General features: G+C 41.8%; 1 protein-coding gene and 1 pseudogene across 1 annotated transcript; both read left to right on the top strand.

Moving 5' to 3' along the window:
• Positions 1 to 780: 780 nt before the first annotated feature.
• adamts15a (ADAM metallopeptidase with thrombospondin type 1 motif, 15a) lies at positions 781 to 15,846 on the top strand. The gene is made up of 8 exons (XM_077593012.1): positions 781 to 2,004; positions 6,645 to 6,777; positions 7,013 to 7,180; positions 10,977 to 11,260; positions 11,343 to 11,520; positions 11,596 to 11,768; positions 12,854 to 13,029; positions 14,559 to 15,846. The coding sequence occupies exons 1-8, from the start codon at positions 1,048 to 1,050 to the stop codon at positions 15,352 to 15,354; spliced, it is 2,865 nt and encodes a 954-aa protein (XP_077449138.1). The 5' UTR covers positions 781 to 1,047; the 3' UTR covers positions 15,355 to 15,846.
• Positions 6,182 to 6,299, top strand: LOC144068625 (5S ribosomal RNA; annotated as a pseudogene).
• Positions 15,847 to 16,447: the final 601 nt, after the last annotated feature.

Raw genomic sequence — 16,447 nt, 5'->3', positions numbered from 1 at the left:
GAATGCTTTAGTCTACTGCAGTCAAGTCAATCAAAAAGAATCACACACACTCATATATAAATTGTGTTAATTTAGTAGCCACAAGACTTATTTATAGTACTTGAAAATCTGCTGGGCTGCCCGGCGGCTGAGTGGTTAGCGCGTCTGCCTCACAGTGGGGGACCTGGGTTCCAATCCAGGTCGGTCCACCTGTCTGGAGTTTGCATGTTCTGGGTCTGTGTGGATTTTCCCTGGGTAGTCCTAGATTCCAAAGACTTGCATGGTAGGTTGTTTGGACACTCTAAATTGCCCCTAGGTATGAGAGGAGACGTTTGTCTCCTTGTGCCCTGCGATTGGCTGGCCACCAATTCAGGGTGTCCTCTGCCTCTGGCTCAAAGTCAGCTGGGATAGGCTCCAGCACCCCCCGCGACCTCAGTGAGGATAAAGCGGTTCAGAAAATGAGATGAGATGAGATGAGAGAAATCTGCAGACAAGACACAGGCGACACCAAGGGCTCAAGTTCTTCATTTGACCACTAGGAGTTGTGTGTGAGTCAAAACTACTACTTGAAACAGTCCAATAAATAAAAGTTCCACTTTTTGGAGTGCCTATCTCAGTGTTTTAAAAGGAATGTTTAAATGTCATTATAATTCACACCAATCTTATATATTATAACTCAGTATTGTTCAGATTTACTGAACTGTTAGTTTTGCTTCTTATTGAATCCCCTAGTGACATTTCGCCCCCATCCACGAGTAAACATTCTGTGAATGAAGTGCGTCATCCTTCAATGTTTCAAAAAAAGTGAATTTAACCCTTGAGTTGTCTCTGCCTGTCCACTTATTTCTTTGATGGGAGGCTGTGTAGCAATACTTTGATCACGTTGCATCCGATGAGTGTAACTCCTCCCAATGTGAGATAGAGTTTCCATCATTCCACACAAGACGAAAATGCATAAAGTGCACTGAAGACGGCAGTGGAGCTGGCATACAGGTGCAGGCCGGGAATGGGTCAGGACCAGGGGAAGTCTTCACTCAAGATTGTCGAGAGAGTTTTGCGCATCGGAATATGCTCTTTACGAGCTTTGGGTCATCGCATTCCAAGTTGAATGCAAACCTCGTCATGTTTATCCGAACAACGTGTTTGCTCCACGTCGTGGTGTCGCTGTCCAAACTGGTTCGCTGCATGGAAAGTGAACTTTGCTTCCCTTTCGTCCAACAGCAGCACAATGACAACAACCTGGAGACTCCCCGTGGCGAATGTGTGCTAAGAATACAAGCTTTCCACCAGGACTTAGTGGTGGATTTACGACCAGATTCAGACTTCATCGGCTCTCACGTGTCCGACCAGGGCGCGCCGTGGCGGTCCGGTGCAGACGTCCTGACTCGGTGTTTTTTCTCAGGCCACGTAAACGGTGACCGCGACTCGTATGCAGCCTTGAGCCTGTGTAAAGGCGTCCAAGGTGCATTCGGCTACCGAGGCTGGGAATACTTCATCAATCCGGTGCGCAATGGCACCGAGAGCGCGGACAGCGCGCACGTCATCCGGCGTAGAACCAGCAGCAACCTGAAGCCGAATTCCACCTACAGGTGCGCGGTAAACAATGACTCAAGCCCCCACCTGGCGCAGATGTTGGAGCAATACAAGAAAAATGACAGCAACCTGACCAAAACCCCATTGAGACCTATGGGGAGAAGCAAACGTTTCGCGTCGGTCCCCAGGTACGTGGAGACCTTGGTGGTAGCGGACCAGACCATGGCCGAGTTCCATGGCCACGATCTTAAACATTACATCTTGACGCTCATGTCAGTGGCAGCAAGGCTCTACAAGCACCCAAGTATACTCAACTCCATTCACATTGTTGTGGTCAAGATTGTGGTTCTCTCCGAGGTGGACAAAGGCCCCAAGGTATCTGGGAATGCAGCCTTGACGCTCCGGAATTTTTGTACTTGGCAAAAAAAGATGAACAAGAACAGTGACAAGCATGCAGATTATTGGGACACAGCCATCCTGTTCACCAGACAGGTAAGGTTTAAATTCGGGAACACCAACACCGATATTTATTGATCCGAAGAACATATCGTACGTGGCATTGGCGCAGTTTGTACTGAACAAAATGGTACAAAAAGCTTACAAAATGAAATAATTATCTGGTCTGGTGGTATTTGCAACAACACAAAAGCTGTTGTAGGAATGGCGACAGGTTAAGTATTTTGGTAAAACACTGTATTGTACTGTCTTTCACTGATTGGATCATTCTCTGTGCGTGATGAACTGTCACTGACGTACTTCATGAAGAAAGATCCACACGGAAACTGAATTGAAAAAAGTCATTCTCGCCACAAAAAAATGAGATTTTCCTATTTGATAAACAGTCTGAGAGTACAAGTCATTGTTTGCACCCGATATGTTTATTATTGTGCTTATGCTTTGAAGTGGCGTACAAAACCACACAACCATTATTGAGTGCGTGTAAAGTGCAAAATAGGCTGTTTTCTGAAAATGGTGACAAATGTCATGCACAACACCCTTGTTGTTTGTGTTCAAGTAAAGCCAAAATTACCCAAACCAGCTTTACACAGAGATGCATGCTTGAGTTGTTTGCTGAGGAAGAACTGAGACATCTGAATTTGACCTCAATAAAAACTTTGGTGATGGATTGGAACACAGATTGGATAGCAACACCAAGTCCAACAACAGTGGCCCTTGACCTCCATAAAATTCCTCTGGGTGAATGAACCAAAATTCCCACTGACATATTCCAACAACTTGTATCAGGTCGTGAGAGAAGCCCTTTTTACTTTCTGCAGTTGCAATGATCCGAAGTCACTACACATACAGTATATTGACGTAGCATAGATGAAATGGCACTGCATCCTTTTTTTTAAATCAACACATTATCTTCAAAACTTACCTGCAATTTTACCATAGACTATGAACGTCAGCTCCCTCAGGGATGCCTGAGGCCAAAGTGTAAAGCTTCTCGCAGCCATTCCCATTCCTCCTTCTCCAGCTGTAACGCGTCCCCACCCCACACCAGCCCCACTTGCCTGCTCCACTTTAAACCGTGTACGGTCGTTTGGTCGCCGGTCTTTTGGTCGCCGTCTTTTGGTCGCCGGTCTTTTGGTCGCCCGTTGTTTGGGTCCGGGCGACCAAAAGACTGGTGACCAAAAGACTGGTGACCAAAAGACTGGCGACCAAAAGACCGGCGACCAAAAGACCGGCGACAAAACAAGGTAAAACAACACGGTCTACGCATCAATAAAAGCCAACAATGGCCCTGAGCAGTTTCACTGAGTGGACGTGTGAGTGTATAAGAGTTTGTATGTACATGAGTTGTCCCATTAGGAAGGGACGTCAGTCAGGGTCTTAACAAGTTCTCCAACAAAACACAATAAAAGTACGGGAAATTTTGAGCTTTTCTTTAGCCTAATAATTAATAGGGCATTAAGTATGACTAAATAATAATTCGCAGTTTGTATTTAGGGAATTTGAGCAACAATTTAAATGGTAATTATCAATAACCTTCCGGGCGACCAAAAGACCGGCGACCAAACGACCGAGTACCACTTTAAACAGGGTCCTGAGAGAGGAGGTTGGTGGAGATTGCACAGGTCTATTGTCACATCAGGTTTATGCCTCAACTGTACAAGCCTTGTCAGAAACTTCCACAGGGGTAACTTCTCCACAGTATTTCTTGAGTTTGTACTACTAAGGTTAAATTAAACAAAAAAATGATTAGGAGTAAAAAAATTTTTTTTTTTAAAACTGCATGGACACATCACTATTGTACAGCAAGACCATCTCGCTAGGTTTTGCTTCCACAACTGGCAAAAGGCCAGGTGGTTTTGTGTTCGTGTAAATTCATGGAAAGGGTGACATGTTTCTTGAGTTCAACTTGCAAAATTGTATTTGCCTTTGCGGCACAGTGACACGGCAAAATGAGATGACAGATGTGGGAAGTAGGTCGTTGCCCAGAACCAAGCCTTAGCCTCTTCTGGTTCTCGCCTCTACATGTTTGCCTCTATTTTCCTTTCTCACTAATGACACAAAGCATCTCATCTAACACATCTGGAGTTTATTTCCACTGGCAAACCATTTTGGTGTTGTTTTTATGACGATTTCTGGGCCTATAAACCTCGCTTGTGTTTTATATTAGCGATGTGACGATCTGATAATAAATATTGGTATTGGCGATCGATATGGCAATTTTGGGGTATCAGAGAATACCGGATTTGGTCTCGAGATTGGATCTCATCCAGTCGTCACGTCTTTTAAGTATCAAGGTGCTTTTTGGCTTATGTAAATCAAACCACTGGAAAAACATGTCTGCTGAGTGGGACGACTTTTCTTTAGACACTAATAGTAACAGAGCATCATGTAATGTTTTAAGACAGAGCATTTCTTGAAGACGTACCAGCAGGGCTTATTTTTATACAAATAATATGATTTCTCAATTAATGGTTGCATTATATTTTTGCTTGACTGAATTTTATGGGTGTCAGTTTGGTATCGGCAAAACATTTCTTTAAAAATATCGGCTCAGAAGTGACAATATCATCATTGGGACATCCCTATTTCATAGGACATAACTGCCCGGGACATTTTTTTTTCTCTGACAGTATATGCAAAGAGAACGGGAGTAGGTTGACGGGCGGTTCTGTGTGGTTAACTTTGTGTAGTTGTCCTGTGATTAGGAGGCTCCGTCAACTGCTCCAAATGCTTCCTTGCTAAGATTAGGCTTTGGAATTGTGTGGTGACCAAAAAAGCCTTTTGGTAACTGCTCCTGCATGGAAATGCAATGATTGGGGAAAAGTGCCATTACGTCACATGAGGCCATGCACTTCATGCACTAGTCAGTAAAAAGCCTCATTCAACACCACAAAGATGTTTGCGCTGTCCTCGTAAACTATCTGTCGTGTATAAATGTCAGCACGTTTTTTTAATATAGTGTAGGATTCATGTTTTTACTGTTAGGCTTTTAGAATTTTTTTTTTTTTGTGTGAAGACAAGAGTGGGAGCAGGAGATGGACATGAGGAAAAAAACTAAAAAAGTTAAAAAAGTTTTAAACAAACCTTGAGAGAAGAAAGGCAACTTTGAGATAACTAATAAAGTAGTCTGTTGTAAACTTAAAGTTTGGCGAATTCGCTTGTTGTACGTCAAAAAGTAATCAATTTTATGGGCTATTGAAATGACAATAGTCTTGAAACAGACTTCATAATCTATAAATGTTAATGGAGGATTGCTTCCCAGAATCTTTTGGAGTTTTGCTTGGAATAACTGGAGAACTCGGCTTTTGGAATGAAATTGAACAGATTGTGAGCCAGGGCCTCTCCCGGGTCCAACATTAGTCACCTCTGACCTCACACATCTGGATGAATAGACAAAAATTTCCAGAGACACATTCTAAAATCTTGTAGGAAATCTTCCCAGAGGAATGGAAGCTGTTGTAGCTGCAAAAGAGCCAGACTAAAACCTTATCTATGCCCAGTACAATTTTCACAGCACTACCTAGTGTGTACAACTGGTCTTAATTTCCCAGTATCATGAGGTTTTCTGCGTTAATTCAATAATAAAATATTCTCAAAAAGTATTCAAACATAAATGATCCAGACTTGTACAAATCTATTACTATTGAAATTGTGCAATACAAATAATGTATGTATTTGTCTGCATCTGCATAGCCATTGCTGTAATGGAATGCAAGGTTTTATCCTTGAGGAGGTATATATATATATATATATATATATATATATATATATATATATATATATATATATATATATATATATATATATATATATATATATATATATATATATATATATATATATATATATATATCTATATCTTGCACCTGGATGGGAGAATGCTTGGGAATACCAGGTGCTGTAAGCATCTTGTCAAAACCATTTTCGACATTTCATGGATGTTCATCTCCTTTTGACCTCCTAAATCATGAAAGACTTCCCTCCTCTGCACATCTCACAACATTTTATTGAAGCTCTCCTTCTGATAATCTACATTCCCGTAGTTGTAGAAGTAATTAAGCAAAAGAATAGCAAGCGGCAACAAAGTCGACTCCTTTAACGAAGGGCTCTCCAAAGAGGACCCCGGATCCAAATATCCAAATACACGATCCACATGCAAGACTTTGGACCGTTCGGCTTTCCAAAGGGGGATTTGTTCAGGAACAATGTCGCTCACGGCCATACTACCCTGAAAACGCCCCATCTCGTCTGATCTCGGAAGCTAAGCAGGGTTGGGCCTGGTTAGTACCTGGATGGAGACTGCATGGGAATACCAGGTGCTGTGTATATATATATATATATATATATATATATATATATATATATATATATATATATATATACACACACAGCACCCTAATAAAAAAAAATCCGGTTAAAATTGTTACATTTCTTGTAAAAAAACAATACACGACAATGAACAAATGAATAAATACGTAGTTGGAAAAAAAAACTACCTTTCGCTGCATCACTTCCACTAAGTGACTTTGGCTTCTAGTGAAATTGGAATGAAATAGTGTTTTGCGGTTTAAAAAAACAAAATCCAAAGGACTACAGGTCAAATGTATTGAAGTTGGAAGTGATAGTAGGACTTTAAGAAATCATACGGTGATTCTATTTACTTCATTTTCCAGGACTTGTGCGGGGCTTCCACTTGCGACACCCTTGGGATGGCCGACGTCGGAACCATGTGCGACCCTAAGAGGAGCTGCTCCGTGATCGAAGACGACGGATTGCCCTCGGCCTTCACCACAGCTCACGAACTCGGTGAACCACACATCGGCAGCCGTAGTACTGCAAATTCGAAGCCGCAAATAAAAAAAAGCTAACATTTCACTATCCATCATGGGTCTTGACCATAATCACGACATGACCACCACTTACTACATCATCTCTGTGTATTAGCACCGCGGAGACAGGCTTTCCACTGCTGACCGCACATGACAAACTGACAAAAATCAAGCATTTGTGAAAGCCGTCTGTCATCTTTACCTCACCGCAGGACACGTTTTCAACATGCCACACGACAACGTGAAAGCCTGCGAGGATGCATTTGGCAAGTTGCAGGACAACCATATGATGTCTCCCACACTCATTCAGATTAATCGCACCAGCCCGTGGTCACCTTGCAGCGCTGCCATCATCACTGAATTTCTGGACAGTGGACACGGTCAGTCTACATTTGATACCCTTTTCAAACAATGTTTTAGCTCATTGACTGTAATTGAGGGTGATATGATGAATATAATCTAATCTGAACCACACAGTAATATTGCTACTTACGAGACTGAAAAGAAAAGAAAATTCTTGTTCACACAGCTTTAATGTTGTTTAATAAATTCACAACTGCCATTGATGATTTCAGCCATCCCAGTTCAAGTGGATTTGATTTCTATCACTTTCAATGGCAGTGAATGAGCTATTGATAGTGATGTCCTTACCGGATATCAGTATTGGTGCACATTGTAGCTATTTTCAGAATTTTGAAGAATACCGGATTCGGTCACGAGATTAGATTCGATCCAGTGAATTTCTTGAGGTGCTACCACCATGGTTCGCTTCAATACAAACAATATGTTTGGCATTTATTGGTTGCATTATTTTTACCAGTTTAAAAATATGGCACTCGGACGTTTCGTCGAAAGACGTTTGTTCCCCGGATGTTTGGTCCCCGGATGTTTGGTCCCCGGATGTTTGGTCCCCGGATGTTTGGTCCCTGGTTGTTTGGTCCCCGGATGTTTGGTCCCCGGACGTTTGGTCGACCGGACGTTTGGTAGAACGGACTCTCTCTCTCATGATTATAATTTTGAGAGCGAGAGATTACCTGGTTGCTCGCTTTCAACAGTAAACTCTCTGTCTCTCTCTCTAATAATTTGACAGCGAGCGAACCCGGCGACCAAACGTCCTGTTGACGGCCCGTCCGTTCTACCAAATGTCCGATCGACCAAATGTCCGGGGACCAAACGTCCGATCGACCAAATGTCCGGGGACCAAACGTCCGATCGACCAAATGTCCGGTGACCAAACGTACGGGGACCAAACGTCTTTCAACGAAACGTCCGGTCACGAAAAAGATGGGCATTGGATTGGCAAACCTTGGGATAAAAAAATCAGCTCTTAACAGAAGTTTAAAAAAAATCAGCATTGGGACATCCCTAGTTATTAATGTAAAAACCTAAAATGTAGAGGAACAATAGATATTTTGATGGGCCTTCATGCGGCACCTTGTTCCCAGTGGTTAAATATTTGACCGATGATCGCATTCATAAAACACATTTTCAACGTGTATGATTATTCTGTTCATAGTAGCATTGCCAGGGAAATACGTTTGCAGTTTTTTATTCTCTTCATCTCCAACTAGAATGTAGTGCCATCTTTCAATTTAATGCATGGCTGAGTAAAAGCATTCATGCATCCTCGAGTTGAATAAAAATGGAATCAGACTGTTCGCTAACATGCCAGACCACAAAGCTCGGCCTGAGAGCAATGCTAAACTTTTTCATCTTAAAAAGTGCTTCACATCTGTCCTCAATCAGTGACTTTGTTTGGAGAAGCATCACCACAATGGTTTGGAGAACAGAACTTTAACCAGCCACTATTTCCCATACAGGTTGGATAGACATTCTTGTTTCATGCCCTGACAACAGGAAACAGTTACTAGTCAGGATTGGATTTAGTTTCTTTTCAATGACCTGTCCTCCACATTTCCAACAGCAAGTTTCATAAAGTGTTTCTTGTGGTGTCTGTTCACCATTGCTCATAAATCCAAGTTGTGACAGAACAGCTGGGAGAATGAAGACATCCTGCGGCAGGTCTGAGGTCGTTCGCATGCTGTGCTGCGACCAAGATTATTTGTAACTTTCTGGACAATGTCAGACATTATTTTGTACTGTTCTCTTTGTAATAAGAGGCGCTTTGGAAGTTAATCAATTGGCGGTGAAACAGGAGGAAGCAAATGACTGCTGTATTTTTAGACTTTTTCCCGTCATTAGTTTAAATTACCCAGAAAGGAAATAGCATACTAAACAGGTGGGGAATCAATGCAGTTAAAAAAGAAATATTTTTTTCCCAACAAAAAGTTGTACGAATACAGACGTTCATTCATTCATTTTCCTGAACCGCTTTATCCTCACTATGGCCGCGGGGGGTGCTGGAGCCTATCCCAGCTGACTTCGGGCCAGAGGCGGGGGCGGACACCTTGAATCGGTGGCCAGCCGATCGCGGGGCATGAGGAGACGGACAATTATTCACTTTCACTCTCAGAACTAGGGGCAATTTAGAGTGTCCAATCAGACGACCATGCATGTTTTTGGAATGTGGGGGAAACCGAAGTACCTGGAGAAACCCCACGCAGGCCCAGCGAGAACATGGAAACTCCACACAGGTGGACCGACCTGGATTTGAACCCAGGACCCCAGAACTGCCAGGCCGACCCACTTAAGTCGCTGGGCCGCCCAATACAGACGTCCTCCTGGAAAATCTTTCCGAAGCAGCTGCTGGTCAAATGCTTCGCATTATTAGCCCATTCCTGGAAAGGTGCCGTTACAGCGCTTTTGAATTGTATCAGAATGGAAAATTCAAAGCTATTAAATCGCAATTTGAAAGTTCGTAAAAATATTTCTGAACTGTAACTCATTTTCTATGTGAGGGGAAGATGTTCTACCTTTTTTTTGCAAGAGTTAACAGATGAAGGGTTTAGGACAGGGGTGTCAGACTCGGGTTGGTTCGCGGGCCGCGTTAACGTCAACTCGATTTCATGTGGGCCGGACCATTTTAGATAAACTTAGATAGACTTTTTATAAATGGATTAAAAGAACTGGATTAAAAGCCCTGAATATTCAGTTTTTTATAGATCTAAAACAATGTTTATTTTACCTTTTTTTTAATATGTTTTTAGATTTTACAAAATTATTTTTGAACTAAAAACACAGAAAAAATGGATTAAAAAATTACAATTATTGATTTAAAAGGGGGAAAATCAGGAAATTTAATATACATCTATACTCTTCATTTTAATTTGATCCTAAAACAGAAAGTCGACACTCATGATTTACTTTCCCGGGCCACACGAAATGATGCGGCAGGCCAGATTTGGCCCCCGGGCCGCCACTTTGACACATGTGGTTTAGGAGGTTGTGGGTGGTATTTCTCATACATTGTTGCAAGATCTTTTGGACGAAGGAATCCACCCGCCACCCATTTAAAAAAGATGTGGAACTAATGCAGCATATTTTGTATTGGTTTTATATTAGGGATGTCCCAATCACATTTTTTCACATGAGTCACGCCGTTTTGAGAATCTGACGATACTGAGTTCTGATCTGATACCCAAGAAATGCATTAAGTTTGGGGGAAAAAGTAGTATATCCAAATTACTTTTGGACAGAGGTATCACACGATTATAATCATATAAAAGGGAGCAGAAAAAAAGGGAAAAAACTCACAAATCCCTTTTTTTCAGTTGTGCAGCACAAAAATAAGGTTGAAACTTGTATTTTACATAAATAAACTCAGAGCGAATAAACTTGGTCACCCAATGCCATAAATTGAGCTATTTCAGTTGTGATTTGTTGGACACTTCCTTTTTTTACTTTCAATGGTGTCAATATCAATATAGAAATATTGCTCATTATCCTAACTCATTAACTTCTATACCACGTGATCATATTTCATCGAATGATTGCTGCCATCGCCACCAGTCAAAATAGATTGGACTTCTCTCCAATAGCAGCTAATGAGTTGATACCTAAAAAGCTAAACCAATACATTAAAAAAACAAAAAAACGATCCTTTTGACCTGATTCCTCTCCTCTAAAAATGACACGATGGGGCCGATTTCTTATAAATTTGGATTTTCTAACTGTTTCTGAACAGGGACATCCATAGTTTATATTTGGTGAAACGAAATGTGTTCGTATGAGCTAAGCTGTCGAAAACAAGAACTGATTTTTGGGAGCCTTTTCCAGGGGAGTGCTTGCTGGACCAGCCCCATAAACCATTAGGCCTACCAAATGTGCTTCCCGGAGCATCCTACAAGCTCGAGCGTCAGTGTGAGCTGGCTTTTGGCGAAGGTTCCCAGCCGTGTCCCTTCATGCAGCCGCCATGCGTTCGCCTGTGGTGTACGGGAAAGTCCAACGGCCATTTGGTGTGTATGACTCGTCACTTCCCCTGGGCGGATGGGACCCCCTGTGGTGATGGCAATGTTTGTGACCGAGGGATTTGCTCTCCCAGGAAGGAGCGAACTTCAAAAGTAAGGCTTGACTCACTCACAACGTTAATTCATTTGGAAAAAAAACAACAACAACACCCCTCCTTGTTTGCGTATTTTCAAGGTGGACGGTCGCTGGGGAAAGTGGGCTCCGTTTGGTACCTGCTCACGGTCATGCGGAGGTGGTGTGCAACTGGCTAGAAGAGAATGTAACAACCCCTTTCCATCAAATGGGGGGAAATACTGCCAAGGGGTTCGGGTCAAATACCGTTCCTGCAATCTGAACCGCTGCCCTGATACAGGTTTGAATTTCTCCAAAACTGTAAATTCTGTATTTCTCTCGATCTTATTTGCACCACTTTCTCCTCACGATGCAGGTAAAACTTACCGCGATGAGCAGTGTGAATCCAGCGGGCGCAGTTTCAGCAGCAACCATATCGCTTCCTCTGTTGTGTGGGTCCCCAAGTACTCTGGAGTGAGCGTCGATGACAGATGTAAACTCATATGCAGAGCAAATGGAACTGGCTATTTCTATGTCATGGCACCCAAGGTAAGAAGTTAAACTGGATATAGTCAATAAACAAAAGTCTTGGGAAACACCCTTTTTAAGACTTCATCCCAATATCTCTCCTTTTCAACTGTTCGGGTAGATGTTTATTTCTATCAATGTCAAAGAATTATTCATTGTGACACTCTGTGTATACTAGAATTTCCCCTCAAATGAATATTCATTGACTGGATGTTCTCTCTGTCACATCCAATCATGCCAATCATATCTAGAAGAGTTAAGTATGTAAACCAGATTCTTTTGTGGGGCCAGTTGGGAGAAAAATGAAGTGCTATTTATAACAAAAATCTTAAACCAGCACATGCCACACATTGCTCCAACACAGTAGCTGTAACCACATTCTCCAATTTTTTATCATTCATTCCAAACATTGACAGAAACAGCTGCGTCATTTCCTTTCCTATCTAGTGTTCAATTGCAAATAGTATCATTTTTTTCTTTCTTCAATTTGGAATGTGCAATAGATGCTTTCTCACTGCCTTCCTGTAGAGGTGTTAGTTTTATTAATCTTGATAGTCTTAATACTATCAAGTTGGATTAGGGGGAAAAAAGAACACTATTTTTTCTCAGCACTCTGCATAAGGGATAATCGCAATAATTTGAACTATGTGGCTGTAAGTGATTTCATTTGTGAGCGATGCGAATTCATGTGATCCTGTGAGAAAGAACAGCCGTGCACGGGATAACGAAAAGGAGTAGAAGGATGGCGTTTATCATCGTGAGATAATATGGGTGTGGATTGAGTGTGAGCAGCCGTGAGAGAAAGTTCACACTAGATCATATTGACCTAAGAGGAGAAGAACACTCAGGGGATGTGTATGACTGAATCATCGAGCAGCTGCATACGTGTTTGAAACAGCTGAACCAAATATCATTTTACGCCACATCCTCTTCAATGGGTGTGCGACACTGTACGAATATCTCTTCTTAGAAAATACTGGCAATGTAATAACATCACCCAAAAATATAACCTGGCGACGTCAGAACGATCCAAAATGAAGAAGCAGATTTTGAGTGCTGTTTAATGAATGGTGTTCTCTACCATGCTGAATATGTCTACACCACAGGTTGTGGATGGAACACCATGCTCACCAGACTCAACAGGGGTGTGTGTTCAAGGAAAATGCATCAAGGCTGGTTGTGATGGAAAAATTGGATCCACTAAGAAGTTTAACAAATGTGGCGTCTGCGGAGGTGACAACAAAAGCTGCAAAAAGATCTCAGGACTTTTTACCAAACCTATGTGAGTACAGCAATCACTCACACTCCAACATTCATGTATTTTTTTCTGTTCAACCTTTGATGCAGGAAAAAAATCCTATTCATTTATTAAGGTTTTTTTCCGCCTGAAATGCCTAAAGATGCCACATGATGCTGACAAAGTAGAATAGTTAATTAGTGTCATGGGAAGTTGTCAAACCGATGCATCTCAAGTGTATGACAGAGTAGCTAAGTTTAACCTGGTTTGCAAAATGAAGTTACAGTGCACCTTTTTCCCCTTGTGCATGTACGTACATGTGAGGTTATATTTACTATATGACTAAACAAACGGTAGGCCAAATTGTACAGTTTTGTTTTGCGTAGGAGGCCTATGAGCCATACAGGTAAGTTGAAAAATTTGGCTGGAGTGACATCATTGTGCTTCCGTTATTAATAACGTATTTTCCAAACTAAGTCTTTTTTTTAAATAGTTTGGTTGGGCCTGTGACTAATACTCAAGTTCAATTACGATATTTTTACAGCATGTTATGTTGTTTTCTTTAGGCTATATCCAAAAAACAATTATCAGATGCCTACTTACCCAGCTGTTCTCCAGGTTATTAGTGTTACATTAACGTATGTTTTTTCTTGCTTTCTGAAAAGAAAAAAAAATTGGCCTTCCAAAATTGCAACCTATACTCCAGTGGTACTTACCGTATTTTCACGACTATATGGGGCACCGCATTTAAAGGCGCAGTGTCAGTAACGAGTGCTATTTCAGTATTTGACACACACAAGACGCACCGAATTTAAAGGCGTAGCCAGGCAGGGCAAAACATACACCAGCTTAAACATACAGACTCACGCTAAAAAGGCAATGGAAGCAAAACTGAGTTCGGTTGTACTTTATTTAGCCATTTTACAATGTACTCACATCATCATCACCGACAAATCCATCAAAGTCCTAATTTTCTGTGTCCGAATTGAACAATTTTCCAAATGATTCATCAAAAACGCTGTGTTCCCTCTCTACGTTGTCCGAGTCACTGTCATTGCCATGTGGCTCCACAGAAATGATGCCGGCTTTGGCAAAAGCTCGAACAACAGTGCAAGCAGACACGTTCGTCCAAGCGGCCACAATCAATTCGCAAATAGTGGCGTAACTAGCCCGGCGCTGCCTGCTACCCTTCCTAAAGCTGTAATACCGTAGATAAGGGCAAATAGCAAAAAGACGTGCATATTATTACAGTCTTTCCTCGATTATCGCAAATTCACTTCTTCGCGATGTTTTTCAGCTATTTTTTTTAAAGTTCATAAAAATGTGGAAATCGATGCTGAAACTCATAAACGGAAGCTACTCTTGCTACTATGACTCAGCACTGAACAAAAAAAAGATAGTCATAATAGGGCTGACCCTACTTTGCGATTTTTCGATTATCGCGGCCATGTCTAGGCTACATTAAACGCAATATTCGAGGGATTACTGTAACAGCCTTTAGTTTTCGAGCATCATTGTGGACTTTCCGTTGGATAAGACAGCTCATTGGACATATGTTGTATTTTGGTTTGCAGGCATGGTTACAACTTTGTTGTGAGGTTGCCAGTGGGGGCAACCAACATTGACATCCGTCAACGCGGCTACCAAGGAATGTTGGGTGATGACAACTACTTGGCAGTCAAGAACAGCGACAGCCAGTACCTTCTGAATGGTGACTACGTGGTGTCAGCCGGTGAAAGGGACATCATCGTTAAGGGCAGTCTCCTGCGCTACAGCGGCACCACTGGCCTTTCAGAGACCATACAGTCGGTAAATCCCTTAGGGGAGATGCTAACAGTGGAAGTGCTATGTGCCGGCAATTTAACGCCACCCCGCGTAAGGTACTCCTTCTACCTAGCTCGCGGCAACAACAAAGAGGACAAACCTGTAAAGATGGAAGACCGTGAAAAATCCCACAACAGCGTTCTTGCTGAGGACAGCATTAAAGAGGGGGCGGTCGCAAACCTGAAGAAACCTTACAGCAAACAAGAGCCCCTCCTTGAGAACTGGACATCGGCAAGCTGGGACGAGTGCTCAGTGAGCTGCGGCAATGGTTTCCAGAGGCGGATGGTGCAGTGTTTGAAGACGGACGGAAAGCCGGGATTGAACTGCGATCCTTCTAAAAGACCGTCGGCAACCAGAGCCTGCGGAGACCCTTGCCCGGGCTGGCACGCCGGACAGTGGTCGTCTTGTTCCACGACCTGCGGGAAAGGCTTTAAGAGACGACCGCTGCACTGCAAAACCCAAACGGGACATATGCTACCCAGGGACCATTGCAGTGGCTTACGCAAACCACAGGAGCTGGACTTCTGTAAACTAAGGTCTTGCTAAGGACTTGAAAACTGTAATTGTCAGTGAACTGAACATTTACACGCTGTTGCATCACCAGACACTCGAGAAAACCCCAAAATAGATGGTGCAGTATAATTTCCCCACCATTTAAAGTAAGCCACATGAATCCACTTCGGTCAACAAACCAACACACTACAAAGATACTAGGAAGCTAAATAAAAAGTTCAATTATTTTAACTGTACGCCTTCTCGTGGCATATACACTATATATGTATATTATATTAGTAAACAATTTATTTTAGGAGTTTGGAACCCATGTCGTATTTTATCAAAATAATAGTCACATTCAAAGATATCTGTGGCCCGCCACATTAATTTAAATAATGACAATGAAAGGAGGCTTTCCATTTTCTATTTACAATTGATTATTTTGGTTTCATCTACAAGCTGGAAAAGCATTATACTAGTAAAATGACTACAACTTTTGTTCATGTAAAGAAAGCCATGAGCTGTATCTGTGGCATCTGCCCCTCCCAAAGATACTCCACCACTCTTTCTGCCCACTCTGGTAAATCCTTTAAATCCTTTTCTGCATATTCCTGTTATATTTTCCAAAGGGCCACATTGTCCATTACAACATCCGACAACAGGATGGATACTGTAATAGTCATGCTTTGATTTTATTTTGTTTATTTGTTTAAATCAACTTTTGCACTTTGTACAGCAAAAGAAACAAATCACAAATATGATATGGGTTGTACTGTATACTATGTATACATATATTCAGCTCTGTGCAAAATTCCATGTAAATATGTTCAGTCGATCTTACAAAAGGGAGCTCATCTTTTAAAATAACATTTTTGTGTAGATGTATCGCAAAAGGCTTAATAGTCTGACCTACATAAAACAGATGAAGGAGCATCTGAAGGGCAGCCAATGGACATATTTTTTTGTTCCCCTGCTGGCTTCTCACCCTAGTTCACTGTCGGATCTTGTAACCTATCAAAAAAATTATAATAATAAAATTAAAAGAAAAAAAATCTGAAATGTCTCTCAAATTTTTGGATTTGGAATGGCTCAACCAACCACTTCCATCCTTCTTCCACCCATTCTGGTGATACACACACATAAA

The sequence above is a fragment of the Stigmatopora argus genome, chromosome 22 (assembly GCF_051989625.1).
Source record: "Stigmatopora argus isolate UIUO_Sarg chromosome 22, RoL_Sarg_1.0, whole genome shotgun sequence".
Taxonomy (NCBI): domain Eukaryota; kingdom Metazoa; phylum Chordata; class Actinopteri; order Syngnathiformes; family Syngnathidae; genus Stigmatopora; species Stigmatopora argus.
This window is presented reverse-complemented; position numbering and strand designations above follow the sequence as displayed.